This window comes from Sparus aurata, chromosome 10 (genome assembly GCF_900880675.1).
Source record: "Sparus aurata chromosome 10, fSpaAur1.1, whole genome shotgun sequence".
NCBI lineage: Eukaryota > Metazoa > Chordata > Actinopteri > Spariformes > Sparidae > Sparus > Sparus aurata.
In genome coordinates, this window is record NC_044196.1 from 10,076,464 (window position 1) to 10,104,053 (window position 27,590).

General features: G+C 40.9%; 1 protein-coding gene and 1 long non-coding RNA gene across 2 annotated transcripts in view; both read right to left on the reverse strand.

Moving 5' to 3' along the window:
* LOC115588980 (uncharacterized) overlaps positions 1-23,015 on the reverse strand; it is a 654,211-nt gene extending 631,196 nt beyond the window's left edge. The window contains exons 1-4 of the mRNA XM_030429652.1: positions 22,986-23,015; positions 22,519-22,833; positions 21,736-22,008; positions 21,518-21,631 (exon numbers count right to left, since the gene is read on the reverse strand). Coding sequence (XP_030285512.1) covers positions 21,518-21,631; positions 21,736-22,008; positions 22,519-22,684 — 553 coding nt within the window. The 5' untranslated portion in view covers positions 22,685-22,833; positions 22,986-23,015. The remainder of the gene's footprint in view (positions 1-21,517; positions 21,632-21,735; positions 22,009-22,518; positions 22,834-22,985) is intronic.
* A 150-nt stretch (positions 23,016-23,165) lies between these two features.
* LOC115588998 (uncharacterized) lies at positions 23,166-27,339 on the reverse strand. Its single transcript, XR_003985446.1, has 4 exons — positions 27,019-27,339; positions 26,033-26,106; positions 23,405-23,671; positions 23,166-23,264 (listed from the first exon to the last, which is right to left on the reverse strand). It is a non-coding gene; the product is annotated as an uncharacterized LOC115588998 (long non-coding RNA).
* Between the last annotated feature and the right edge of the window lie 251 nt (positions 27,340-27,590).

Sequence of the window (27,590 nt, forward strand, 5' to 3'; positions counted from 1 at the left end):
CATCTTATAGCCAGGCTTGCCACAAAGTCAGAATATCCAATTGAGAGAGAGCAAAAGTCCAGTGTATTTATTATTTGTTGAGATGGTGTTGGGATGGTGTAAGAGCCCTTTAATGCATTTTCATGTTATTCATCAGTCTCCTCTGCAGCTTTTATGGCTGCTAGCTTCGCCATGTCCTCCCGATTGGTGGCTACATCAACTCGCATCTGTATCACGAAGTCGCGGATTGTTGAGATGTCAGAGCGTATCCCGACCACAGCACTCCGAGTATTGGTGTTGTCCACCCTCGCACTGGTCTGCTCAGTAGCGATCTTTCTCATTTTCCAATATTGCACGTCTACACGTCCTCGACATCTTCCACATCCAGTGCGGCAAGGCAGATGACTCTCCAATTTTCCCAACCATCCTTAACGTAGCCGGACATAAAGGTCCCGTCCGGGCATGTCGGTTCACCAGAACCCGCACGCCGTGTTGAGAACACTCTGTCGATGGCATTCATTGACCAGCTCAGCAACTCCATCGTGGATTGATCGATTGGTTGATTGGTTAAGAACGTAGTTGGACAATATTAGACGAATCTCAATCGAATGACTGTTGTGTGCCGATTTACAGGGTTGAGTCCTTCACAGCTCAGAAGAACTTGTGATAACTCACAATAGTGGCACAGTGTTCGTACCCAAGTTATCTCACATTGTTGATGCACATTATAACAACATCCTGCCATGTACAACTGGCATTTGCCTTGGACCATACAATTTTCTCAGGTTCAACTTATTGTTTGGGTACAGAATGGTATTTGTTATGCTCACATGCCGTCTCAACAAAGTGTCTGCCCAGTGTCTGTTGATTCGTGCCTCTGACCTTTATCAACCCTCTAGTATTGATCTGTACTGATCAACGATTGAATGTACATACTTTTTTTGAAGCCACTTAGTGTTGCTGATTTTTTGACATCTTCTTCTAGCACATTCCATTGTTAAACACCTTTGACCGATAAAGAAAAGGATTTTAACGTAGTTCGTACTTTACTTTGCCTGAAAATCATGTTCCCTCTGAGATTGTGTCTCTCTTCTCTGTATAGGAAGAGTATTTGCAAATTGAATATAAATGAATAGTTGATGTTGAAATGTTGAATATAACACACCAATGTAACAAACGTAAATACAGCCAGATGCAAAACCCATCCGCAGCAGCAAACTCTCAATCAGAGCAGTATTACATGTTAAGAACATGTATATGAAGGAAGACAAACATATTAACCAGCTCGTGGCAACATATCTCATATAAACAAATCTGTGTGCGAGAACATAAACAACAAACAACTGACGCACAACAGACACAAGGCGACAACGTGGACAGTCACGATCCGGCTCTGACTGACTGACTGCAGACACGATCATCAGCTGTTTCTCATCGTGTTCTGTAAAGTTTAACCTGAAATTTAAACCCAACAAAAATATCAAATACAGATATATATGGAGGTGATATTTATATCAAGCATAAATTAGAAAAAACATGTTCAACTTTAAATCTTAGTGCTGTATCTCAGTCAACAGTTCAAGATGTTTTACCTCTCAGCCAGGAGTATTCTGTTAAACATGCAGACCTCCCTGACTGTATTTTTTTCAGTTTCACTTTTGCTTTGTCACACACTGATCTCATCACTGTTATGTGGATAAGAGAACACATCATTGCAGGAAGAGAATGATACTATTGATTTAGTAGACAAAAATAACTCTTCACTGGTCTGTCTATGTCACTGTGTTCTGGTGTAAAGTTTCCTGCACAGCTTCACAGTGAAATCACAGTTTATACTGTCTCCTCTCCATCTTCCTCTCATATATATCTATATGTGTATAAAGCATCAGAATTAAATCATAAAGAAGCTGCAGATGTTTCTCTCTCTCTCCTCAGAACACAGTGCATGATGGGAAACACTCCACTTTTCTCCTGATGGAAACAAGTGTGATTTAACTCTGATGATTCAGACACATATCTATATATTAAGGAGGACGATGGAGAGGAGAGAATATAAACTGTATTTTACAAATAGAAGAGTTGATCAGAGTAAAGCAGGAAGTCCGTCGTTGACGTGGAAGTGCAATAAAGTGATGTAAATATATGTCGAGGACAACATGACCGTGTGATCTGAACCTGAACATCTGATCTGGAATCTTATAAAGCAGAATGGATTTGGCAAAAGTGAAAAACATCAAATCCTGCTGTTTGTTGGACACTACAGTGTTTATCAGAGAGGGAAATAACAGACAGTGAACTCATCACTGCTTCCACAATGACAGGACACTTCAGTCAGCTGTGTGAGGGACATTCTACCAGGAACATCATGTTTATTAGTAGGTATACATCTTAGTGAGAAGGTTTTACTGAGGAAAGTAAACAGAGTCAGTTCTGATCCCGGGTCAGTACTACAAGGACAGGATCGACCCAAACGCGTCTGTTGTCTTGAAGAACACAAACACCAACAAAGAGACAGAGAGACACAGAGAGTGTGTGACTGTGTGCAGCTGTGCGCTCTATTCTAGTCTGTGTGTACCCAACCACATGTAGCGTTTTACAGCAGAGGTAACCACAGCACGTCAGTCAGTCATCAGAGCTGCTGCTTCATCCACAGAGGACGGAAGTGGCTTCTCACCTTCTGTTCTCTCTGTTCAGCCTGATCTGAAATATTTCCTGTGTCTTTGTCATTCTAAGAAACACTTTTCACTTTACTAGGACTGCAAACTGCCAGAACAAGAACAAGAACAAGGACAAGAACAAGGAAGCACTAACTGGACTCTTCACGTACTGTTCTGGTGTTTGGATCCCGGCTCCGGGCTGCACAGTGTTGCCAACTTAGAGACTTTATCTTAATATGTAGCGAGTTCTCAGAAACTCTAGCGACTCTTTTTAAAAAAAAGAAAGAAAAAAAAAAAGTGACTAGTAACAAATCTAGCGACTGTTTCTGGTGTTACTGGATACTGTTGGACACTCTGACGCACGTATCCTCCCTTCCAGCTGCAGTCTCAGCAGGAGTTGTTCAGCTTCTCTCTCACTGCAGACTGTAATATCTTGATAGATAAATAAGTCTGAAACCGCTGACGAAGTTTGTGACACATCAACTTAATGGCAAGTTGAACTGCTGAGTCGTTGGAACTGGACCTGTCACCTGAAGACTTTGGATAAAAGGTAAAACACCTTGAACTAAGTCTAGTTGACTAAAATACAACATTTACATTTGTATATGAGGATGTTTTCCTCATTTATATCTTTTATATAAATATCAGCTCTCTATTTGTATGCAATATTTTTGTTGGGTGTAAAATTCTGGTTAAACTTTACTGAAGTCGATGTGAAAGAGTTGATGATCGTGTCTGCAGTCGGTTGTGTGTTTGTGTTCTGTACATGAGTGCAGCTTTCAGCTCTGATGAGTTTAAACATGGCACTTCCTCCTCTTCATATGACAGACAGTCAGTGTGTTTGTGTCCACCATTTTTGATCCCACCTGACAAAGACTTGTTCTCATTCTTCGTCCACTACTGACTGAAGACTCACAAACTCCTATATGTATTTATTTAATGTAACTCAGTGGAAACAAACCAGGATTTCAACGATGATTAACTGAAAGTGTATTTTTTATAGATATCTATATATTTTATATTTTGATCTTTTGTCTTTTCAACCGTTTAAAAAGCATTAATTACTTTAATAATGTATAAACATACAGACAGTTTACTGCTGACAGAAAGCCTCCAGAACATCCTGATGGATCTTTTGTCCATGAAGGTGAAATAAGACTCTGGCTTCACAGCTTTGACTGCTGTCACATCACTATCACATTAAACACTGAACTCACTGAAGGTTTCTAGAAACTGAAATGTTTGTGTCCCTGGGGACTCTGAGGTATGTGCACAGTGAGGTCCAATTCTATTTTTCTTTTCTAACCCTACCTCTTGTCCCTACCCCTTGAAATGGAGTGCCAAGGGGTAGGGCTGAAAGTCAACCCCTCTGAATTGGGACACCCCTTCGACAATCGCGTGCGTCATCAGTAGTCATTCGCAATTCGTTCACAACTTCAAACCCTCCGTCCTAATGGGAATTGGGACACCCCTACCCCTACACGTGAACGTGCAAAACGTAGGGGTAGGGCCAAGTGGTAGGGCCGAAGGGTGAAATGGGATTTAGCCCAAGTGTGCCCAGTGCTTTGGAGTGGGGAAGGAGATAAGAGCAGAGAGTGCAAAGTGCAGTGTGTGGATGGGGCGGGGCTTAACTTCTGACGTTATCAGACAATAGGCAGAGCGACGAGCCTTCAGTGGGTTTGAAACTCTCAAAGTTTTATCAACAGGCTTTACGCTCTTAGAAATGATGTTATGTTCACAATTTTTCTCCACACAAGTAATTGCTTTGGAACAATGGTCATATTACTTTTAACAACAAAAGTGTATATAATGAGAGCTGGACTGAGTGGGACATAATATTTGTGACGGCCTTGTTTGACCATGATGGAAATCTTTACAGCTATGAAAACTTCCTGAAAGCTAAATTCTTTCCAGTGAATTACAGAGAGTTTGTTTCGGTTGTAAAGGCTGTTCCCACTGGTATGATTGAGTTAATAAAATGTCTCTTAAGTTATCAAAATGTTAATGTTCAGACACCTTCTCTAAAGGTTGACGGGCTTGACATAATGGATAGAGAATGTACAAACAAACATCTAAGGAAAGTATTTCCGAGACAAAATAACTTTTCCCCCAGAGGAAAGTTTTTTTTGGGATTCGCAGTTGGTTGATATCAATTCTGTATTTCCAATAAGATTAGAGAAGTTCATTAAAAATTGAAATGTGCACGTTTTGCAGAGATGAGTCAGAGACAATGTTGCATTTGTTTTGTATTTGCCCATTGTCATCTATATATTGGAGGGTACAGTACGTAACAATTAGACCCAAAGATATTATTTCAAAATTCAAACATAATGACAAATCAATTGGCTCCACAGTAAACCTCATGATTTTAAGAGGTAAATTCCACATCCACAAGAGTACATTTTCTAAGTCCCTCCCAAACTTTAATGTCTTCACAAATGAGTTTGTTTTTTATATAGATACCTTGAAACTGATGCCAAACATAAAAAGTGAGCACACACTATTGTATATATATATATATATATATATTGACATTATGTTGTGACACCTTTACAGGCAGACAGACTGAATAATCCACTTCCTGTCTGTCTGTCTGCCTCCATGCAGGACATGTTCTGTGTTGTTTTTTGGCGCCATCTTGTGTCAGAAGAGCAACACAGCAGCTTAACATTAGCATCCAGACTGTGTCCAGTCAGGAAGTCCTTGTGTGTGATGATGAGGATGATGAAGACAGAGGAGTGTTTAGAAGACTAAAGACAGACTGTAGATGTTGGTTGTGGTACATGTGAGGACTGAACTGTGATCACATGACTCTTCACCTCTGTCTCCTCTCACAGGGAGAAGATGATCTGCAGGATCCTGCTGCTCATCAGCCTCAACTGTGTCTGTGGTCAGTTTACAGCTTCACTTTCTGACACTGTGATTCAATGAAGCAGTTAAAGTGGCCCACATGTGAGCAAACAGCTGATGTTGATGAGCCTCTGCAGCTCTGAGACGTCACTAAACTGTCCACACAAACATGGAGATGGAGTTTAAAGGCTGCCATGTTAAAGCTGTCAGTGTGTCTGCTCCTCACTTTCCCTCTCTGTCTCCTCAACAGGAACATTTGTAGTGAATGTGACACAGACCTCCTATCAGGCAGAGGAGAACCACAACATCACACTGGAATGGACGTTCACAACCACAGCTGACACTTCCACGGACTCACTTTATATCTTCTGTGAGATGAAAACTGATCACAAAGTCTCAGTCCTGTTTCATCTACGTGGAGGTGTTGAGGCCCCAGAGATTCAGGATCAACAGTTTGTAGGACGAGTCCAGTGGGACAAAGACGTCCTCAGAGACGGACGACTCAGACTTCATGTGTCCAGACTCAGGACTGAGGACTCAGGACAGTACCTGTGTGATGTGAGGACAAACTATGGTGGGAACTATGGAAAATGTTGGCTCAGCGTCTCTGGTAAGTTGGGTAGAAGTCAGCAGAACTTTATTAACAGGTTCAATTCAGCAGCTTTTTTTGATCAATAAGAACCTGAAGAAAAGTATTGAGAACGACCACAATCCTTCACTTCATTCTCACAGTATCTGAGAAATATGTCACAACTTCAGCTGTTCTGTTGTTTGATCTCTTTACAGCAGCGAGGGATCACCAGAACCTCAGAGACTCAACACAGCAAGTCGGGAGAGGATCGGCCTCTACTGTGTTCTGGGACTGACAGCAGCAGCAGTGGTCGTTGGGTTTTTCGTTTAAAAACGTTGTTGCTGATGAACTAAAGTCTGCTGTTTGATGAACAATAATAATGGAGTTGAAGGAGGAAATGTTGTTCTTCACCTTTATGTTGTCCATTATTTTGACAGGATGTCTCATCAAACTCTGTCTCTTATTAGACTGATCTGAGATCTGCTCTGTGCTCGCTTTACTGAAGTAATGTTGAGAAACATGTCTTCTTTGTATACCATGTATATGTAACGTTTATGTGTATGTATCGTTTATATCTTCCATTTAAAGAGGTCATATTACGCGTTTTAGGGTTTTTTGCCTTTCCTTAATTTTGCTATGTAGCATTTTTCACTCTGCAAAGTGAAATGGCCCAAAGTCCACACCACAGGGAGTCACTCTATTCCACAGAAAACTCTGCTCCTGCACTGCCTGAAACTCCTGGTCTGGAGTTGAGCCTTAACAAACCAAGTGTAGCACAATTATTTCCAACACGCTTAACCTGTTTTAAATATCTATCTATTGATCTATCTATCTATCTATCGATCTATCGATCTATCTATCTATCTATCTATGTGGTCATCATGTTATGCCTGATCGGTATTATATCTTTCTGTCAGTGTATATACTTATATATGTTTATGTAAATGTCATGTATATTAATGCTTTAATGACTTGTTTTTATTTTGCCTCGATCAATATGTTTTAATATTGGTTAATATTAGAAAAACACCACATATCATTATTATTATTTTGTTAGTATTGTCATTATTGTTTGTTGTTATTATTAGCAGTAGTATTAATATTATCACCATTGTCATTATTATTACTATTATTACTTACTAATTACTATTATTATTATCATTATTATTAATATCATTGTTAAATATATTATCAAATTATTATCAAGATTATATTATTATTACCATCAATATTTTTTTTTATTGGTATCATCATCATCATTGTTATTATTATTATTATTATTATTATTATTATTATTATTATCATTATTATCCTTGTCTGGACTCCAGAAGGATGTATTGATCTCTCTGTTCTGATGTGTCATGAACATTCAGTGCGTTTACATGACACTCAAGAAAACCGAATTACTTGCGTTAGTCTGACTATGAACGGAACTTTAAGATGCATGTATACACCTTAAGGGGGGTACACACATAAGGATTTTATAAATCTTAAGAGATTTTTTATCTGTAGAGCCCCCACACATGAAATAAAAAAAATCAGTTTTAATCGTACTGTGTGTGGTGTGCTCCGATATTCTCAGCACAGGACACCACACACATAGATTATCTGTCCCACCGCCGATCTAGAATCTAGTCCTCTGAGCCAGAAATATCACGTGTTCTACAGTAACCAATGGCAACAACCCCAGCGTCACCGGGCTCTTCATAAACGGAAAAAAGCATAGACTGTATATATATATAAAAAAAAGTAAATAAAGGCGGAAGACATAGAAGAGAGAATGATGGTGGTCCTCGGACTATTGCTGTCCGAAAAATCTACTGAGCTAGCTTGAGGTGAGTAGATTTATAGTTTATTTTTCGCATAGGAAAAGTTAGATCTCACCGCTGTTTTTATTACGTTCGCTTCCGTGTTCCCCAGTCAGCTGGTCGGCTACGTTGCGTTTCACGTTACATTTCACGGAGTAGTGACTCGGGAGTTGTCGGCTTTCCCCACAGACATGAAGATTTTTCGTCGTAAATATTGAACAAGTTTAACATTTACGATTGTCGGCCGCGACCCGTTTCCGGGCAAATTATCGGGACAAATTGACTCTTAACACACCACAGACCACAGGATAATCGTATAGGATAATCTTATGAGACAGAAGATAATCTTCCGTTGTCGGGAAGGGTCAAATCGGAGCAAAATCAGCCCGATTATCGTTATGTGTGTACCCCCCTTTAGTCTGACTAAAATCGGACCGGATCGGATTACACCAGTCAAATTACACCTCGTTGATTATTCGATTAAAAGTCGCATTACTCCTGCATGTATACGTTTCCAGCGGATCGGATCGGATTTTGCGTTCTGAGCTGGTGCAAGATTTTTCCCCGGGGCCGTGAGCCGGAAGTAGACGGACGGCGATGGCGGTGGCGGCGTCTTTCCTCCGAAATCACCGCAAGAAAGAGCGCCAGAATGCACCTAGTTTGTGTAATTATCATGTACACCATATACGAAGTGTACAAAGATGTAGCTTCGTCTCGCTCTTCGTACGCCATCTTTCTTGAATGCCGAGGCAGCTGGTGACGTAAAGAGGTCAGCCGGAGGTGGCCCCGTTAACACTAGTTGAAATGGGTACAGCGCCACCTAGCGTACCGGGGTATGACATGCTTACGTCCAGTAATTCGATTTTCTCACTGGCATGTATAATCGGATAATTGCAGTTGTCCGATTGAGCAGCATAGTCAAACTATGGCTGTAATCTGACTAAGCTGTGCATGTAAACACACTGACTGACAGGATGTTGTAGCTTCTCACAGGAAGTTTTTTAACATTTCCTTGTTGTGCTGTAAAGTAAAGATGTGTTGTGGTCAGCAGAGGGAGCTCTTTATCTTTATCACCAGTTTAGAGATCCTCACCTGGCTGCAGGTGACAGCTGAGATCATTTGGACCTTCAGGTTGTTGAAATGTGACTGAAGGTCACAAAGACGTTCACATGTTGTGTTTTATCTGTGATGTTTGATTTAAATTTGACTTCTGACTCAGTTTGTCTCACATTACTGGAGTATTTCAGTACATCAGTGTCACAGATGAAGACGTTTGACCTGATTAATTCACAACTCCTGAATAAAAGTCAAGATTTTTCATCTCTAACTTGTTTATTGAACCTTTGAATGGTTTGTTAAATGTAGAGGCTGTTTTAAGTCGTTCTTTATGTGTTTATCGTCATAAATCAACAACAGTCACATTTCATATCTAAGAGCAAAGTGATAAACTTCTTCATGGAGTCAGAATGAATCAGATTTTCTTTAAAAAGTACAAAAATATACAATTGTAGGATACTATGGTGTGCGGTCCTGACATGGGCAGCACCATAAATATATGATGTAGGAGACACTGCTCACACACTACTTTGATATATATATGATTATTATCACTAGCAATTAATATTACACTCGTTAAAGGGGGCACCACCTCCGTGTTTAGTTATTGGAATAATCCGGAGGACATTATTCCAAACACTAACTGTACCAGTTGGCTTGGACAGTTAGAGTCCATTCAAAATCAATTTATTCAATATCAATCAATATTCAGTCTCAATATTCTGAAGTAGTGAATTCTTTGCACGTATCCATCGGTTCTCCATATTAAAAGTAAGTTCCAGACAAAGACAAACGATTATATGTTTATTGACTAAATAATTTGGGTAAAATAAAAGACATGACAATTTTAGACGAACAACAGATAACAGAAAATGTAAAGACTGTAATTAGGAAAGTAATAAAGTCGTGTGACCGTCGGTAGATGGTAAAGTTAAAGGGTCGGGTTTTTTATATTAAATATTACGGGAGTAATCTTTTAATACTAATGAGACCCTAATCTTAATTCTTTTAAGTTCATAAGATAGAAGTTAGAACTTTGACAGAAGTCAGAACCTGAGACAGAAGTCAGAACTTTAGACACCACTCATTCTCACGTGTGTGGATCCAGCTGTATGAAGACGTTCAGCCTGTTTTGTCTGGGCGTCAGGAGGCACTGAAGTTTGGTCTCTTTGAGAGTTCTGGGTTGGACCACGGCACGGCGCGTCAGTCCAGTAGCCAGAGGGAAGGCCGGTACTCTGTTGAGGGACTCTTGGTCCGAAGGCCCAGCGGGTTTCCGCCTTGGGAGCGCTGGGGGCAGAGTTGATCTCGGCTGGGAGCACACAAAGGCTCTATTACGGAGACTCCTTGCACGGCTTCTGAGGCAGACGATGGACTGCAACGTTCTTCATCAGATGATTACAGTCTTGAAAAAGACTTTTGTTGGTGGTTTCAAATAGTGGTAGTCAAGTTCTGATTCTGAAACTAATTCAACTTCTTCTGGATCAGGCGTTGATACTTTAACAGTATAAAATCAAAAAGAAAAGATTTGTCCTATTAAAACTTGAATAAAGTGAATACTTAAAGTAGGGATTCAATTTGCTTGTCTTAGCTTGTTGCAAAAATAAAAGTAAAGATTACTTTAAAAATAAAAATAAAATAAAAATGAAAAACAAAGAAGAGAAGAAAAGAAGAAGAGGGAGAAGAAGAAGCAGGGGGAGAAGAGGACAGGGGGAGAGCGTGTCCGGAGGAAGGAAGAGAGAGAAGAAGTAGAGGAATGAGAGAGGAAGTGCATGAGAAGGGGAGAGGAGTGTCTCTTTTTATGACCTCTAGCAGGGGCTGGCTGACAGTGTCACACCTCCTGTGATCTGAGTTGAGGCTCCCAAAAGTTAATCTAACTATACTATTGTATTTAACATTTTGAAATCGTGTTTTAACCTTCCCAAAACTTCACCATCTTAAAAGTCGAATTTTTGTCCTCGTGAAAAGATGCAACATGATAATGATTATTTGTCATTCAAAAGAATTATAACCTGATTAAGACATGAAGCACTTAAGTATACAACATATGACAATAAAGTATACAACACACTAGAACCAAGGACTTATACATATTCCTTGTAGTTCTATCTTTAACAAAACATATCAGACATTTAACTGGTAAATAATACAAGTATTACACAAGGAATGATGATCTTCAAATCTCTCCTCCCTCGACAAAGGGGAGGGGGTTTCTGTTGACCTCAAACTTATTGAGTAATAAACTTCATTTGGGCTTCACAATAACATAAGAAAGATCTGTTGAATGACAGATTTTTCTATTTCGGGATCCGTTAAATTTAAGAAATTGAGATGTAGTTTATTTGTTATTTAAGACTTTTGGTGTGAGAACAGAAGACTGAAAGGGGGGACTGGTATGTCAGACCCAGGAACAACAACGGTCGTAAATAACAGTTGTACATGTGAGGAGAAGAACACACAGATTAGGTTTCCCATTAAGCCTTCCCCCACTGGAGAATGTTCCAGAGGCAGAGAAATGTATATTCGTAAAACATCTTAAATCACCACATCTATGTTAGAAACCAGTCCTTCTTCCTTTTGGTGTGACCAAAGAAAACTCCATCGGGCTTGACCTTGGTTTGACCTAGGGAAAAGTGGTTCATCTTCTTTGGAGGAAGAGGAACAGACCAGATGTGCTTTTGTCGTTTTAAATTACAAAGAAGATCTCTGGTGATCTGTTTATTGCAAGAAAAACAACATCTTCCCACTCTGTGGAGAGGAGAGGATTTGCCAGGCCAGGATATGGGGGCTTTCAGTCCCAAATGCTGGAAAAAGGAGTTGATTTGGGTTAAGGTAATCATGGCCAAAATGAGACAACTTTAAGAATGCAGAGACAACGGCTTGTGTTCCTACACAATATAAACCCTTTTATACATATATACACATACGAATACATATACAAAAGTCAAAGAAATGCAACATGTACAGTTTTCAGTAGTATCAGAATCGTTTCTATGAAGTTTTGTTAAGTATGTTTTCATATATGGGGAATCTTCGGGTTGTGTTTAGATTGAAAAAACAAATAATTGAAGACATAACATTACTGAACTGATACAGATAGATATTCTATTGGTCCAGCTGCAGGTGGAGTCATCACACTCAGCAGGGAGAGATTGTTCTGTAGCAGAACCAGGATGATGGTGTTGAAGTCCACAAACAGCATCCTGGTGGAGGTTTTCAGAGGAGTCCAGGTGCTGGAGGATGTAGTCATCACTGGTGCTGAGGTGGTATGTTCTGAAGTTGTCTGTCCTTACATCTCATTAACATGTTGATCACACTGTTTCTTCTGTTTCTTATGAGCTGTATCTTTTCTTAAGTCGTCCACTGGAGTCTGAGACAGAATCTTGTTTAACAGACTTACAGTTCTTGAATGAAAGAAAAAAAACAGACATAACTACTAATGCCAGTCCTACTGTACTGTAGAGGGCGAATAATCCCCAAATATGCCCGTTTGGTCGCTCAGGTGAATCTGTGTCAGGTCGCTCAGTTTCTGGTGGATCCCTCACTGCTGTAAAGAGACCAAACAACAGAACAGCTGAAGTTGTGACATATTTCTCAGATACTGTGAGAATGAAGTGAAGGATTGTGGTCGTCCTCAATACTTTTCTTCAGGTTCTTATTGATCCAAAAAAAGCTGCTGAATTGAACCTGTTAATAAAGTTCTACTGACTTCTACTCAACCAACTTACCAGAGACGTTGAGCCGACAATCACCAAAGTCCACACCATAGTGTGTCCTCACATCACACAGGTACTGTCCTGAGTCCTCAGTCCTGAGTCTGGACACATGAAGTCTGAGTCGTCCGTCTCTCAGGACGTCTTTGTCCCACTGGACTCGTCCAACAAACTGTTGATCCCGAGACTCTGGGATCACAACACCTCCATATAGATCAAACAGGACTGAGACTTTGTGATCATTTATCATCTCACAGAAGATATAAAGTGAGTCGGGGGAAGTGTCAGCTGTGGTTGTGAACGTCCATTCCAGTGTGATGTTGTGGTTCTCCTCTGCCTGATAGGAGGTCTGTGTCACATTCACTACAAATGTTCCTGTTGAGGAGACAGAGAGGGAAAGTGAGGAGCAGACACACTGACAGCTTTAACATGGCAGCCTTTAAACTCCATCTCCATGTTTGTGTGGACAGTTTAGTGACGTCTCAGAGCTGCAGAGGCTCATCAACATCAGCTGTTTGCTCACATGTGGGCCACTTTAACTGCTTCATTGAATCACAGTGTCAGAAAGTGAAGCTGTAAACTGACCACAGACACAGTTGAGGCTGATGAGCAGCAGGATCCTGCAGATCATCTTCTCCCTGTGAGAGGAGACAGAGGTGAAGAGTCATGTGATCACAGTTCAGTCCTCACATGTACCACAACCAACATCTACAGTCTGTCTTTAGTCTTCTAAACACTCCTCTGTCTTCATCATCCTCATCATCACACACAAGGACTTCCTGGCTGGACACAGTCTGGATGCTAACGCTAAGCTGCAGTGTTGTTCTTCTGACACAAGATGGCGCCAGTGGTTAAAGTGTCCACCATCAGCAGGAAGCATGAGAACATGTGGATTCAGCTGCAGACAACAACATGTAGCTGCCACATGAAACACTGCAGAAACCAGTGCTGCCTCCTACCACACATGGAAGTTGTGTATCTCATTATGTACAGATAGTGAACATGTTAGTTGAGTAGTTAAAGGAAGCACTTCTTGTTGTTTTTGTATTGTGGCTGCTGAATGTGCGCAGTATCCTGTCCAGTCCGTTTACTCTTTGAACACTGAATATTGAATCCTCAGTATCAAACTAGTTGAACAAAGAATCACATTCAAAAACTTGAGGCTGATTTTAGAGTTTTTCTGATCTGCTCCGATGGTGAATCGATGTGCGTCAGTCCCAGAAACACAAAAACAGAAACTAGATCACACAACATGTTTAGTTACGTGTTTGTATGGAAGCGAGCTGTCCCACGTTGTGTCACCTCAAGTATTTAATTCTGATCTGGACGGAAGAACTGCTTCTCTTTACAGCAACATGGGTCTGAAGTGAGGAGGGGGAGATGTTGTTACAACATGTTATCATGAGGCTACAGGAGGAGTTGTTATCTCTTGGTGCATCAGCTCAACTCTGCTGCAATGTTTGTTTTGGTGAAAGTAAAGTTGAATCAGCTGTACTGGCTGTTTAACACAAACTCAGAAACATGTTTGTTTTCCACAAGTGATTAAAGAAGCTGTTCTCAGAAGAAAATAAATAACACTGTTTAAAGAAGCAAAGAATGCTTTGTTAGTTACATGTGCTATGTATTTCATTACAGCTCCACTAACCCACCGCACAGCTGTCTGGTTACTGATATCACCAGACTCCCTTAAAAAAATCACCCGATTTAAAGATTTGTTGCATTGGGAGGAACTTAACAAACTTAGTGAAACTGCTCCGACACACTGTAAGTCATTGATGCTTTCATGTAAATTCGGCTTTAAATACAAACATTAAGATGTTTCTTTTCATGTAAAAAGTGTTTGAATTCATCCTGTCTGCTTCTGTGTCTGAAGAGTTTCTTACTTCCTATAACTCAAACAACTTAACAACACACAGATTCTGTAGTGTAGAGAACAACATTGAAGATAAGAAACTTCCGGTGGGCTGCTACAACTTCCCGTCAGTGTTCATGACACATCAGAACAGAGAGATCAATACATCCTGCTGGAGTCCAGACAACAATCAGAATACTACTACTACTACTAATAACAATAAACAGTGTTTTTTTTTTTTTATATATATATATAAACCAATATTAAAACATATGGACTGAGGGAAATAAAACAAGTGTACAGTACCAAAAATAAGAAATGACAAGTCATTTTAACACATCCAGGAAACATAAGACCATTAAATCTAATCATATCATCAACTCACTAACATCTCATTGTGTTCATTGTGTGTTGTTGTATGATTATACTGTGTAGGCCTCTACATCCTGTATGTGTGCTTCATACTCTGTAAACTGGATTAATATAAAATGAACTCAGAACTTTTATTTGGTGTTGAGTTTATATAATAATATGAAACATTTCTACATTAAAATGTCTAAAATGAGCCTTTTCATATACTTTGTTGAGTTTTGAGCTAAAATTATCTTAAATGTTCCAAACAATGTTCATACCCTTTATTCTCCAGGGCCCGTATTCACAAAGAATCTTAAGGCTAAAAGTAGCTCCTAACAGGCGAATTTAGGAGCAACTCCTATAAATAATGGGCGTGTTAGTCGTAACTTTAGGACTCCTAATTTTTGAAAATAGAGTTATTCACAAAACATTTTAACCTAAAAGTAGCACCTAAGTCTGGGGAGACCTTAGAAGTAGTCCAGAGGACTCCTAACCTGGTCCTGGTCACAGCCGAATGTTCTGGAGAAGCTAAATGACAGGGAATTATTAAAATGATGTTGGATGGACCACGAAGGGATTGAAGTTGTGGTTGAGTTGGTGAGGGACGCAATAACGTCCCCAACAAACCGAAACAATCCAATAACGCCAGAGTAAAAATGTTTGGCAACACACCGGTATTTGTCTAGGGGGAAAATGCAGCTCTGTGCACGGGACTAGTATTACCTGGGGACCTCAAGTGATTAAGAAATGATCCCACCACGTCAGTGTTTCGTGCGGCGCATTCGCACATGATAAGCGAAGTCTGTGTTTTAACTCGAATTTACTGACATATTCCCCGCGATCGATCGCCACCGGAGCCCTTACTGGAGCAGCACAACTGTTAGATATCAATATTTTAATATAATAACTGGTGAGCCTGTTGAAAGATAGAAAAATGTTCCTTACCGCATGCTGCCATGCATGTATTACATCCTAATCATCTTTCGAAATTTCGCTTTTCTGATGAGCCTCCTGAATTTGCACCCAAAATGCTGTCAAAACTTTCATTTATAATTCCCAACGCAGCCTCCATAATTCTCGACCGGAAAAAAGGCAGAAAAAAGGTGGAAAACACAAAAAACCTTAAGAAAAACAAAAACGACCCAAATCACAGAGATGCCAATTTGCACAGGACAAATGACCTCTGTGTTTGGTAAAATATACTAGGTAATTTGCGGTGGAATTTTTACATTACAAATTAAGGACATGGCAGAGATTCGCACGGGATTTAAGATCACAGACGACCTCCGCAATTATTACAGATTACTGGAGGTCCCCAGGTTATACTAGTCCCGTGCGAATAGGGCTTTTGTCAATCGGAAAAGTTGCATTCCATCAACACGCAAATAGTTTTTTCAATAGCTGTTCGAGCAAATGCCGCTTTTATTGACAATTCACGCTTTTCATCGCAATCTTCTAATTTGTAATATTTGTCCTAAGTGTTTTTTTTTTGTTTTTTTTTGGGGGGGGGGGCACTGAATTCTTCCTCTTAAATACATTTCTTTATCCAATATCTTTCATGGCTTTGTCATGGGCTTGTAGGCAACTTCCTTATTTTCACTTCATGCATTGCGTAGCCTAAATGACTTTTCAATGGGCTGCCCTGTCACTCAACAACCAATCACCGTCGTCACCGCCTCTAAGTGCGTCCTTATAAAATGACATCAGCCATAGCAACAGAGAGTTACTTCTAGTTTAGGAGTTCACTGTTTTCATAACTAAAAGTAGGTCTCAGCGGCTTTGTGAATTACTTTTAAGAAACGACTCCTACATAAAAACTTTTAGTCCGATTTAGGAGTACTCCTAACGTTAAGATAAAAGTCTTTGTGAATACGGGCCCTGACTTTTATTTTGAAACTACTGAGGTACTGATGGCAGCCACTGTCCAGATAGTCCCACTCGGCCTTTTGCACATTCAACCAGTGCAGCGATGCCTGCTGAGCCTGGGGTTGAGCCCCCAGACTCCCCCATTGACCAAACTTTGGGCAACACAGCGACTTTGTGCGGCACTCCGCTGGTGGAGGAGGCCCTCAGCCAGGAGAATGGAGGCTCCATCCAGAGGTTGTTGCTTAGATCTGGCACGCTTTGGGAAGGCAGTAGCTGACCCGTCTGCCTCCAGGGAGACGGCTCATTGTCCATTGTTCTTCTCCATGGGGAGGGACTCTTATAGGTAATCCAGCTTGAGAATGCGGCGGTGATCCTGGTGGCTCAAAATTGGCCCCATATGCCATGCTTCTCAGGATCGCACCACTCCTGAATGGAATTCCTTGGGAGCTCCCCATTTGGAGAGACCTGTTATTGCAGGCACGAGACGCCTTGTTTCACCCCTTCCCACAGGGCCTGAAACTGTGGGCATGTCCCCTGAAAGGGCAACGTTCAGGGCCCCAGGCTTGCCAGATCCAGTGATCCAAACATTGAGGTCGGCAAGGGCACCTTCAACCCGTGTGGCATATGTTTTTATATTGGGGCAGGTTCGCCTCTTGATGCGAAGTCCATCAAGAGGATCCCCGTCGTTTCCACATCACAGCATATCCTGCACTTGCTGCAAGAGCAGCTGGACCATGGGAAATCCGCCCTCAGAGGCATGGTAGCTGCAATTAAGGCTTCATAAGTCGGGAACCATAGCCTGTCGGGACGGTGCTGTACCCTCATGTCGCAATTCTTTAAGGGCGCCCATTGACAAACGGTGCCAATGGTGCCCCCATGGGCACTCCAGCAGAGATAGCCTCTTCCCTCAGAGAACAAAGGATACAGCAGTAACCAAACATTATAGTCCTTTTGTTCCCTCTAAATCTATGAGGAACACTGCTGACAGCTTATTGATGGAACAAGTTTGTTGATGCAGAAAATGGTCAATCACCTTTAAAAGTAATTTATACATAATCATGAAATATTGAGAATATCAAGCATCTTTAAATGACAGAAGAATCTTGTGTGTTAACAGGAAGTGTTTTTCACATAAAATACATTAAATGTTATAAATGTTATAAAACTCTTTTCAATCAGAAGCTACAAAAAAAGCTGATTTTAACGTAAACAACGGACGTAAACAACCAAACATTTCAATGATTATATGTGATGATCTTAACTCTTAATACCAAATACAACAGAAGATTAAAACCATATGATAGTTATTTTAAATGAGCTGCTGTTAGATTAACTTTACAAAATGCTGTGTGTTGTTTGTTCAGCACAGCTGCACACAGTGATCACAGAGAAGCTGTCAAAGTACAGATGGAGTTTTTCATGTTGTCGTCTGTTCCGTTGGTTTTAGGTTGATACAGATTTCTTATTGAGCTGAAAGAAACAGAAAGTCAACAAAAGACTCAGAACGATGTCACGATCAACATGTTTTATCACATTTTAATGTCCTCGCTCCCTTCCCCAATCTTTTCTCCCTCCATCCCCTGTCTCTTTCTTTCCTCCCCTCTCTCTTTCTCTCCTCCCTCCCTCTTTCTTTCCTCCTCTCATTTCTCTCCATGCACTATCTTTCCTCTCCCTCCCCCCTATGTTTCTTTCCTCCCCCTCTCTTTCCCCCTCTCTTTTTCTCCCGCCAACTCTGTTCCCTTTCCTTATCTTCCCCCATCCTCCCACTGCCCCATTTCTCTCCCCTGTCTCTCTTTTTCTCAACCCCCTACGTCCACTGACCCCCTTTTTTTTCTCTCCCTCCACGCTCTCTTTCTTTCCTCCCTCATTCAGTCTCTCTCTACCCTCTCTTTTCCTCATCCAACCCCTCTCTCTTCTCTCCTCCCTTCTCTCTTTTTCCCACCCTTCTCTTTCTCTCCCTAACCTGCCTCCTCTCTGTTCTTAAAGAATCACTCTCTCTGTTTTTATGATCAATCAAAGAATATGCAAGATTTGGATTAATTTTACAGGATTGATCAGAGAATCATTGACAGTTAATAGTCTTATTCTAGTATTTCTAACAGCTCCATGGTGAATAAAAGGTATATACCGTACCATGTTCAGCTTCTTGACGGCCTCTGATTGTGTCATAGGGACAAACATCACCTACAGAGAAATGAAAATCAAGACAAGGTGAGTTCAATCACTTTAACTGTAACAACTAATGAATCATGTGAGACCTGCGATTTGTTGGCTCATTTAAATGTGTTTATGGACTCAAAAGGACTGAGCCAAATTTAACCTCAAACCCACCATGATGACCATATTGTAATGGTGCCCCAGACGAGGCACCTTCAGTCGCCCCAATCTGTATGCCCAGAGCCACTAGATTGTACCATAGCCACCCCTCCTCCACAGGAAGCTACCATCTATAGTGTAGGCCATCACACAGTTTGGTTGTTGTCGTTGTTGGACAACTTGTTTAACAATGGAGAGCTCCTGTGTAGAAGAGTGTAAAACCTGGCTGCCCTGAAGTCATTAGCAGGTTAAATCTTAGTGAGTGCAATGAAGAGATAGTCCCTAATTAATGACAGGTGTGACCCACAGAATGCATCCACTGGCCAGTTGTTAAGATGTTTGCTTCTGATCATCCTCAGGCAAACCAGCCTTGCTGCTCAGAGAACAACCCTAAAACAGGGTTATAATTCCTTAGAACGCATGATTCTAGTCTCCTCCGTGAAGTTGAAATGGCTACTAAGTAAGCCATGTGCTATTTAGATGACCTGCACTCAGAAGAGTTGGATATTTGTTCAAAAAAGAAGGAGTTGTTAAGACTTAGGTCAGGACGTCTCTCCCCACCAGTTGTTCAGCCAGTTTGATTTTGGTTACTCAGATGTAAACAGTTCTCAACTGACCCTTCCTTGGGAATTAAGCCAGTTCCTCAACCTCCACTGAGAGACAGAGATAACAGTAACATGATTTCCCACCTTTCCCAGAGGTCGCAGACGATATTCTTACCACTGTTCCCAGTCTCTGATGCATGACACCTTTATCAGTGCCCATCCCACTGAAAGAGGGACCAGATTACTGCAGGAGTGCCCTGCCTCCTCTCTGCAACTCCATGAGATTAATGACAGCTGTCTTGCCCCTGCCTCTCAGCTAGACAGAACTGCAGCATGGGATGTTATGTCCATAGAAACGCTAGGTTAGAGTGCCCCTGCCTTGAATAGCATGAGTTTATAGCTAGGGACATTGAACATTTTGAGCCAGACAACTGTGATAACCATGTTGAGGATTACCTTAGTTTACTTGACCATAGTCTAATTGACTTGCCCCATGTAACCCAGAGGGAGAAAGTTAAACTTGTGTGGAAACCAGCTCTAAAGCTGTATGCAAGTTCATACAAACACAACCTCCCAGGGTCAGAAATGACAACAGAGAGCTTTGTCAGGCCTTAAAAAAAGAATTCTCTTCTACTGCCGATGAAGCCACAGCAATGGTTGCAGCCATCCAAGTTGAACATTCCCATCGTGAGCATCCCAGGGATTATTACATGCATTTGAGGCATGCTTACTTTCAAGGTAAGAATGCAACAGCCTTCGAAGAGAACCCTACCTTTAAGTATTTGTTTGTGAATAACCTTCACCCATGTGTACGCACTCACATTGCAATTAGGGTGTGTCAAGAAAACATCCCAGTGAATGAGATAAGGAAGATGACACAGGTGATTTGGGAAACTGTTGTCACTCTCAAATCCAGTGGTAAGACACCTGAGCCTGTCTGCTGAAACACAGCAGTGTCTCAGAAATCTCCTGCCTCCCACAACGCCTTGCCAACAGACCAAAGGGGGGTGACAAAAGGATGCATAGGGACAACAATCGTAACCGCCATGTCCGCCAACTGCGTCGCGATAGGCATGCAGACAGAAGGAGCTGTCGAGGGCCATATGCAGAAATCTTGGCCCACAATTATGACCAGTCAGCAAACTGTTCAGATGATGATCACAGCTTCTCTGACCACAGTTCAGTGCACAGTCATAATCCCTTAGACAGTGACAGTGCCTCAGAATTCCTTCCTGCACCCAGCTAGTGTTACAGCCCTGAGCCAAAGTTTGAGTAAAACTTAAACTCAAAGAGCCGCAGAGTTAGTTAATAATTATTCTTGATATTCATTAATTATTATTGATAGCCAAATTTAACACAAAACTCCCTTTTAATGCCTCGTGTAATGCAGGCCTAACAAAGCAAAGCTCGTTTTATGGATCTTCTAATGGTGTGGTAACTTTGGGTCTGTCTTTGGATCCAACTGATCCAGTTTCTGTCAAGTGTTTCACAGTTTATATCATAACATGCACTGCCCCTTCAGAAACCTTGTGTTTGGAAATTATTTGATGCTCAGACTCATACTTTCTGATTATTTCTAGGTTCTTGTGACATTTTTTCAATGATCTTAGACTTTTGGACCCCACTGTATAAGTATATGAGATTAGATTTAAAATATTAATTTAACTGCTTACTGTGGAGAAGAGTGGAGTGATAATCATTCTCGTGGTCCACACTGGACTAGTCTACATCACGTATCAGACAAAGTAATTTAAATAGGAACATAAAATGTGTCTGTGTTAAGTTCAACATGAGATGAGAGAGTGTTGCACCTAACTGGAGAAGCATGAACCTGTGAAAGAGACACTTGTTGTTAGATGGTTGTTATACTGCTGTTCTCTCTCATGAGGTCAGAGTATGTGTGTTTATTTGAATAATTAAAGAACATGTAATAACAGAATAAGAAGGTCTCACCCTTGGATGCTCTGTAGCAAAACAAAACGAGCAGAGGAATAACAAGAACGATTCCACAAACCAGCCCAACAACCAATAGTACAGGAAATGAAGAGCTGTCAGGCCTGGACACCGCTAGAAAAAATAGGAAAACAATATACATCCAAATTTCTCCTCAATACACTACGCGATATTCGAAATAATAACTCAAAGAAAGAGTAAATGTAATGAAATCATACCCTGTACAGTGATGTTGAATGCGTTGCTGAACTCTCCTGATCCAGACTCACACCAGTACACTGCATCACTGGTGCTGTCAGTGTTTATGTTGCATGTTGATCCAGTCATTGTTCCCCACCAGGTGTAGCAGGCTGACGAGTCGCTGTCCTCAGTTGAAAACCTCTTCACTCTCCATTCAGCAGAGTTTCCCTCACAGCTCAGTGAGACAGAGTCAGAGGTGAAGTGTTGAGCTCTGTCAGGACTCACTGTGAGAGATGCTGATGAGTGAATATCTGAAAAACAACATGTGATAAGAGGTCAAACAGAGCACAGAGATCTTCAGATAGAAAATGCCTCCATTCAAATAGTCCTTAGCTTTGTTTTTACTGTAACAAAGTTCAGTATTTTGGTAAAATTCTGATTTCTACTTTGACCTCACAATTTTGAGTACATTTTAAAATGATAGACAACCAAGTGACTCCAGCTGCTGTAAGCAGGAGAACAGCTTAAGTATCCAGACTAAAAGTACTTTTTGTAAATGACAGCAGAGTTTTAGCCAATATATCATATCTGTCTTTTTGTGTGTTGTGTTAAAGAGTGAGGACAGAAGGAAACAAGTAAATTCCACCCAGTAAGTGGAAAGCATGAAGTTTAGCTTGATGCTAGTAAGAGAGAGACAAGATCACAAGACCACAGTGAATTCATTCAATTTTTTTAAAACACTGTTTGCTTATCATCATTTAGAAACAAGACGAACAGAGCTGATATAACATCTGTTGCTTAGGAGATGGAAACAAACTGACCTGAAGACCAGACATACTTAATGCCACTGTAATAAGTGGTATACTGCCGATCTTTTCTTTGAGCTCCACACAAAAATCCTGCCGTGTGTGCCTGTCCATGAACAATGTAGGAATCCTGTTCAGTCCCACTGCTGCTGCCAGGTAGCTGCTCATAGCTGTAGTACATATTTGATGGATGAGGAAAAGTCTTAAACCAGGAGAACGTCCATCCTGCAGATGGATCTTTAACTCTGCAGTTCAGAGTTACTGAGGCTCCAGCACTCAGCCATGATGGAGACACAGTGAGGACAGGCTGGGGATCTGTTGGAAAGTAATCTTTTAGATAAACACATGTATTGATAGTGGATCAGATACATTCTGCACAATCAGTACATACTGGAGATTTACTTTAAACATATACATGAACAAAAACAGTCTTTTAATGAGCTGTATAATCTTCACTTTGAAAGAAATGTGATGTGACTTACTGTATGATACTGTCAGTTTGATGGGATCACTCCAATCTGTTGAAGAATGCTGCGTATGTTTCTTTCTGCCCTTACACCTGTAGTCTCCACTGTGGGATTCAGTCACAGATGTAATACTGTGTTCATTTTGATTTGAAGGTTTTTCTGAGCTGGTTGTTCTCCATTCATACTCCCACTCAGTGTCTCCTCCATCTTTGATCTCACATCTGAGAGTGATCCTCTCTCCATTGTATACTTCAGTCCAGTTTGGCTGCAGAGTCACAACAGCCTTGTTTGGAACTGTTCATGTTCAAGAATTCACAGAAAGGAAACCAAAATGAAGAAATGTTAAATCACCAAACATACAATGTTTTTCAATGAATGATCAATGAATACAACATATATCGTTATTCTGTTTCCATAACAACAGTCAAACTCACTGATTCTGTAGATAGTGACTGAATCACTGCACTCTGTGTAGTTAACTGGCTCTCTTCTTCCTCCTCTGCACCAGTAGACTCCTCCCTCTGAGACTCTGATTGGTCCAGCTGAGAGTTGAGAGGTCAGAGGTTCAGAGGTTTTCTCTCCTCTGTACCAGAAGTATTTCCAACCAGATGATGATGGGTTCACAGAGCAGGTCAGGGTCACACTGCCCCCTGCAGGAATGTCTCTGTCATCAGCCCTCAGTTCAGCCTTTGGTGTGTTTGCTGTTTGATTTAGAACAAAGAAAGAAACAAGGAAATTAGTGTCCCTGTGATTAAGTCCAGTTTATATAATGCAGCACATACAGGTCAGTAAATTAATATTAACACTGAATTACTTCATAAATACTGCAGAGATATTAGTTTAAACTAGGGCTGTGAAAGTTAACGCGTTAACAACTCTTTAACGCAACATCCTCTTAATGCCGTTAATTTTTTTAACGCAAGATCAACGCTCGGTATCAAAAAAAAAAGAAACGTGCATTGTTTGATTTACGGCCGTCAGTGGCACCTGTAGTCTTGATCCAGAGGGTGACAGAAGAATAAGAAAGGGAATCAGAAGAAGAAGAAGCAGGGTAGTCAGTTCGGGAAAAACGCGGTGGACTGAAAAGCGAAAGTGAAAGTAAATGGAGAAAGGACTTATGAACGGCAAATTCACTTTCAAAACACTGCCAGATGGTTCGGTCCATAGGACAAAAGTTATCTGCACTTACTGTCGAAATGAAATGAGTTATCACTGAAGTACGTCGAGTCTCAAATATCATTTGCAAGCCAAACACCCGGCAGATGCAGAGAGCCCATCGCCTCCCTCGCCAATAGCAGACATCACCATGTTTTGATCCCATTTAGGGTGAGGGGATATTTCTTGAGCCTTTTATTTTCCTGCATGATTTGAAGTATTGAATAAACATTTTCATAAAGCAAGCATATTTGCCCTTTCTTATGTTGTTAAAAGTATTAAGAACATGAAAAAAAACTACATTAAGGTACATTTAGAACAGAAAAAAAAATGCGATTAATTTGCGATTAATCGCGAGTTAACTATGGACAAAATGCGATCAATCGTGATTAAAAAAATTTATCATTTGACAGCCCTAGTTTAAACTTGATCAAGGACATCTCTTCACTACTGAATGTTACATTTGTGAAGGCAAAACTTTATTTAAGGCGAAACTCTCGCCAAAATGCAACCAGGGCTTTTTTTGTGATTGAATATGAGTCAAACCTTCATGTAAAAGCATAATTATGATGAAAGAGGCATTTTTAAGATTTACCGTATTTTCGTTTCCTTGTCAGACTCATTTTCAATGGGAGTGCTACGGGCACTTTTAAAACAGCATCAAAATCTAAATTTTTGAAACACTAAGAAGTCTCGACACAACATGAAACTTTGCCCGTAATATCACCAGGGTCTCTACACATGAACTCAAGCATTAAGAACATTGTTTGTGTACACAGAGTTTACTAAAAGAAAGTTTTTTAACTACTCACGTTGGCAGTAGCTTGTTCCGCTAAGGTTGATATTAACCATCATCTACAGATTTCTGTTAACAGGAAATACAGGATCATAATTACACACATTATCATGGCATTAATATGTGAGCATGACTTTAATGTCATGGCTGGCTAATTCTAATAACTTTATATACTTCTAAGAAGCTTAATCAAGAATAATATATCATAATTTGGAAATTAATTATACAGTAATAAAGCCACGCCTTTTGTGATGGACCCATGGGACCTTATTTCATAAAAACTTTGTATCTTAGTGGATAAAGAGAGACAAATTATTTATTGATCTGTTTAAACTGTGTCATGAATCACACAGATGATGTTTGTCAGTTCATCATCAAACTAATGAAACATCAGACGGTGAAAATATGTCATTATAAAGACGTCACAGTGTCGTTAGTGACGTCGTTTTCTAACAAACATTGTAGAGCTGCTCATGTATATCAGCAGCTCACAGAACTGAGCCAGAACCAGAGCTTCAATTGTCAATATGAGAAGCTTTCTTGTGATGTTCATCTTGTTCACAACCTTTTCTGAGCACAGTTGGCTCCATGTTGGTGTTGATGAGACGATGCTGATGACATCTGACTTTAATTACAACAAACTGAAACTGTGCAGGTGTCTGAACATTATCATGAGGAGCAGCTGGTAAACCTCACTGATGATTTTAAACTCCTGACGCGTTTCTTTCTGAGAGTTTATAGCTACAGCTTTTAGTGTTGTTGGTTAACTCAGACTCGATGTGTTACAGTGACATGAATGCCTTCACTGAAATGTTTAAAATAACCGAGAGCTTCTCAAATCATAAAATAAGAGTTTATGAACGGGGTGAATCCGCCTGTGTAGGCGCAGATCATGTGTCCTCAAATAGCAGAAAACAGACTGCACTTTGATTCAGATCAGTTTTTTGTCGGTCCAAGTCTCTTTCTGCTGCCTCGGGACAGGTCAGTGTCTCCCCAGAGCCTGATGCCCTGCACACTGTGGTGAAGGGTCAGAATCCCTGCCGTTTGCACAGTGGGAAGGCAGTTTGGAGAAGCAACAGCACACAACACGACACAATGAACGGCTGCTCACCCACTGCCAGACAGAAGAGGGTCAGAGTTATCAAGAGGGGAGCCGTCCTGACTGACATCTTTCATTGGGCCAACCTGAAGCAGAAAACAGAACATGAATGCATCATTACTGAAGTTATTCACAGGCAGAGCCGGCCCGAGCCATAAGCGAACTAAGCGGCTGCTTGGGCCCCCTGGCCACAAGGATGGATTACTGAATGAGCCTGAATCACCAAAGAGCTCAAGGGGCCCTGAAGCCCAAGTCGTTGCGTGAAGTCACCTCAATAAGTAAAAAAGCAAAAAGGCTATGAATCTGAACGAATTTGGGTATTGCCTTTCTCCAGCTGGCCATCCCAAAAAGGAAACAGAATACAGGAAATCACATCTACCAAATTCACAATTTTCTGGGGGAGGACCCCCAGACCCCATTTGCACCCACTTTCTTGATAATATGGTAGGGGGGGTCCTTACACATCTGTGCCCAGGGGGACAGTAGTTCATAATTTGTCATTGTATTAATACAATTTATTATAGTGTGACATTAATGACAATAATTGTCAAACACACGCAGTGGTGGGAGGGGGGGCCCAAATCAAATTCTGCTTAGGGCCCCCTGAAAGGCTTGGGCTGGTTCTGTTCACAGGCCTCTGTCACAGGACCCCTCAGACATTACCCACAATGCTTTTACAGTCATCACTATAGAGTATCAGGGCCTCACACAGGAACTTGGTTTTTTAGTTTTTCATTATGCATAAGTAAAAGTGTCGAAACAATAACCTGAAATATAAAACACCTCTACATGCTTAACTTCTGAACGTATGTATATTTAAATAACATAAGGAAAACATGAGAAAATCAACTAATTCTTGCCTCATTCACTGTTTATGAGCTGATCGACTTTAATGTTGAAATCTCAAATTTAATGATGAAGTTCATGACGAAAAAAGAAAAACTCCTCATTTTCCTCATTCCTCTCTTTGCAGAAACGTGTTACACAGTAAAGTTCACCTGCAGGACGTCTTCTGTCGCTGAAACGCTTCCAGTCGTGACAACGTGAGGAACATCACTGAGGAGGTGGAGGTCCCGTTTCAGGTTAAAACCGCTGCTGGAACTGATCTGGAGGCTGCAAATCTCCTCTGAGTCAGTCGAGAGTAAACTCACCACATCACCGACTTGTTAGTTTGACTTTTAGTGTCGCTCCTCAGTGATCGGACTGTAAACATGAAGCAGAGCCTCTTTACGTCTCATCTCTGGTCCTAAAGACTAAACTGTGCACATCAACACATCCTCTTTCATTCCGTCACATGGAACTCTTCATTAACTGCGCACTCTTTGGCAGGAAGACTGAACATGTGGGGAGGAGACGGAGGATCACGTGACAAACAATACAAACAATATGACTCCAACTTTAACCGTTTAACTTGTTTTGGCTAACTTCATCTACTTGGTGCAAGAAGTGAGCGGCTGCGTGTGTGTGTGTGTGTGTGTGAGAAACTCACTGAAGTAACTGAAGTAAATTTACTAGTTGCGGCAACGTCACCAGACTCCCTTAACAATCACTTGATTTTAAGAGTTGTCGC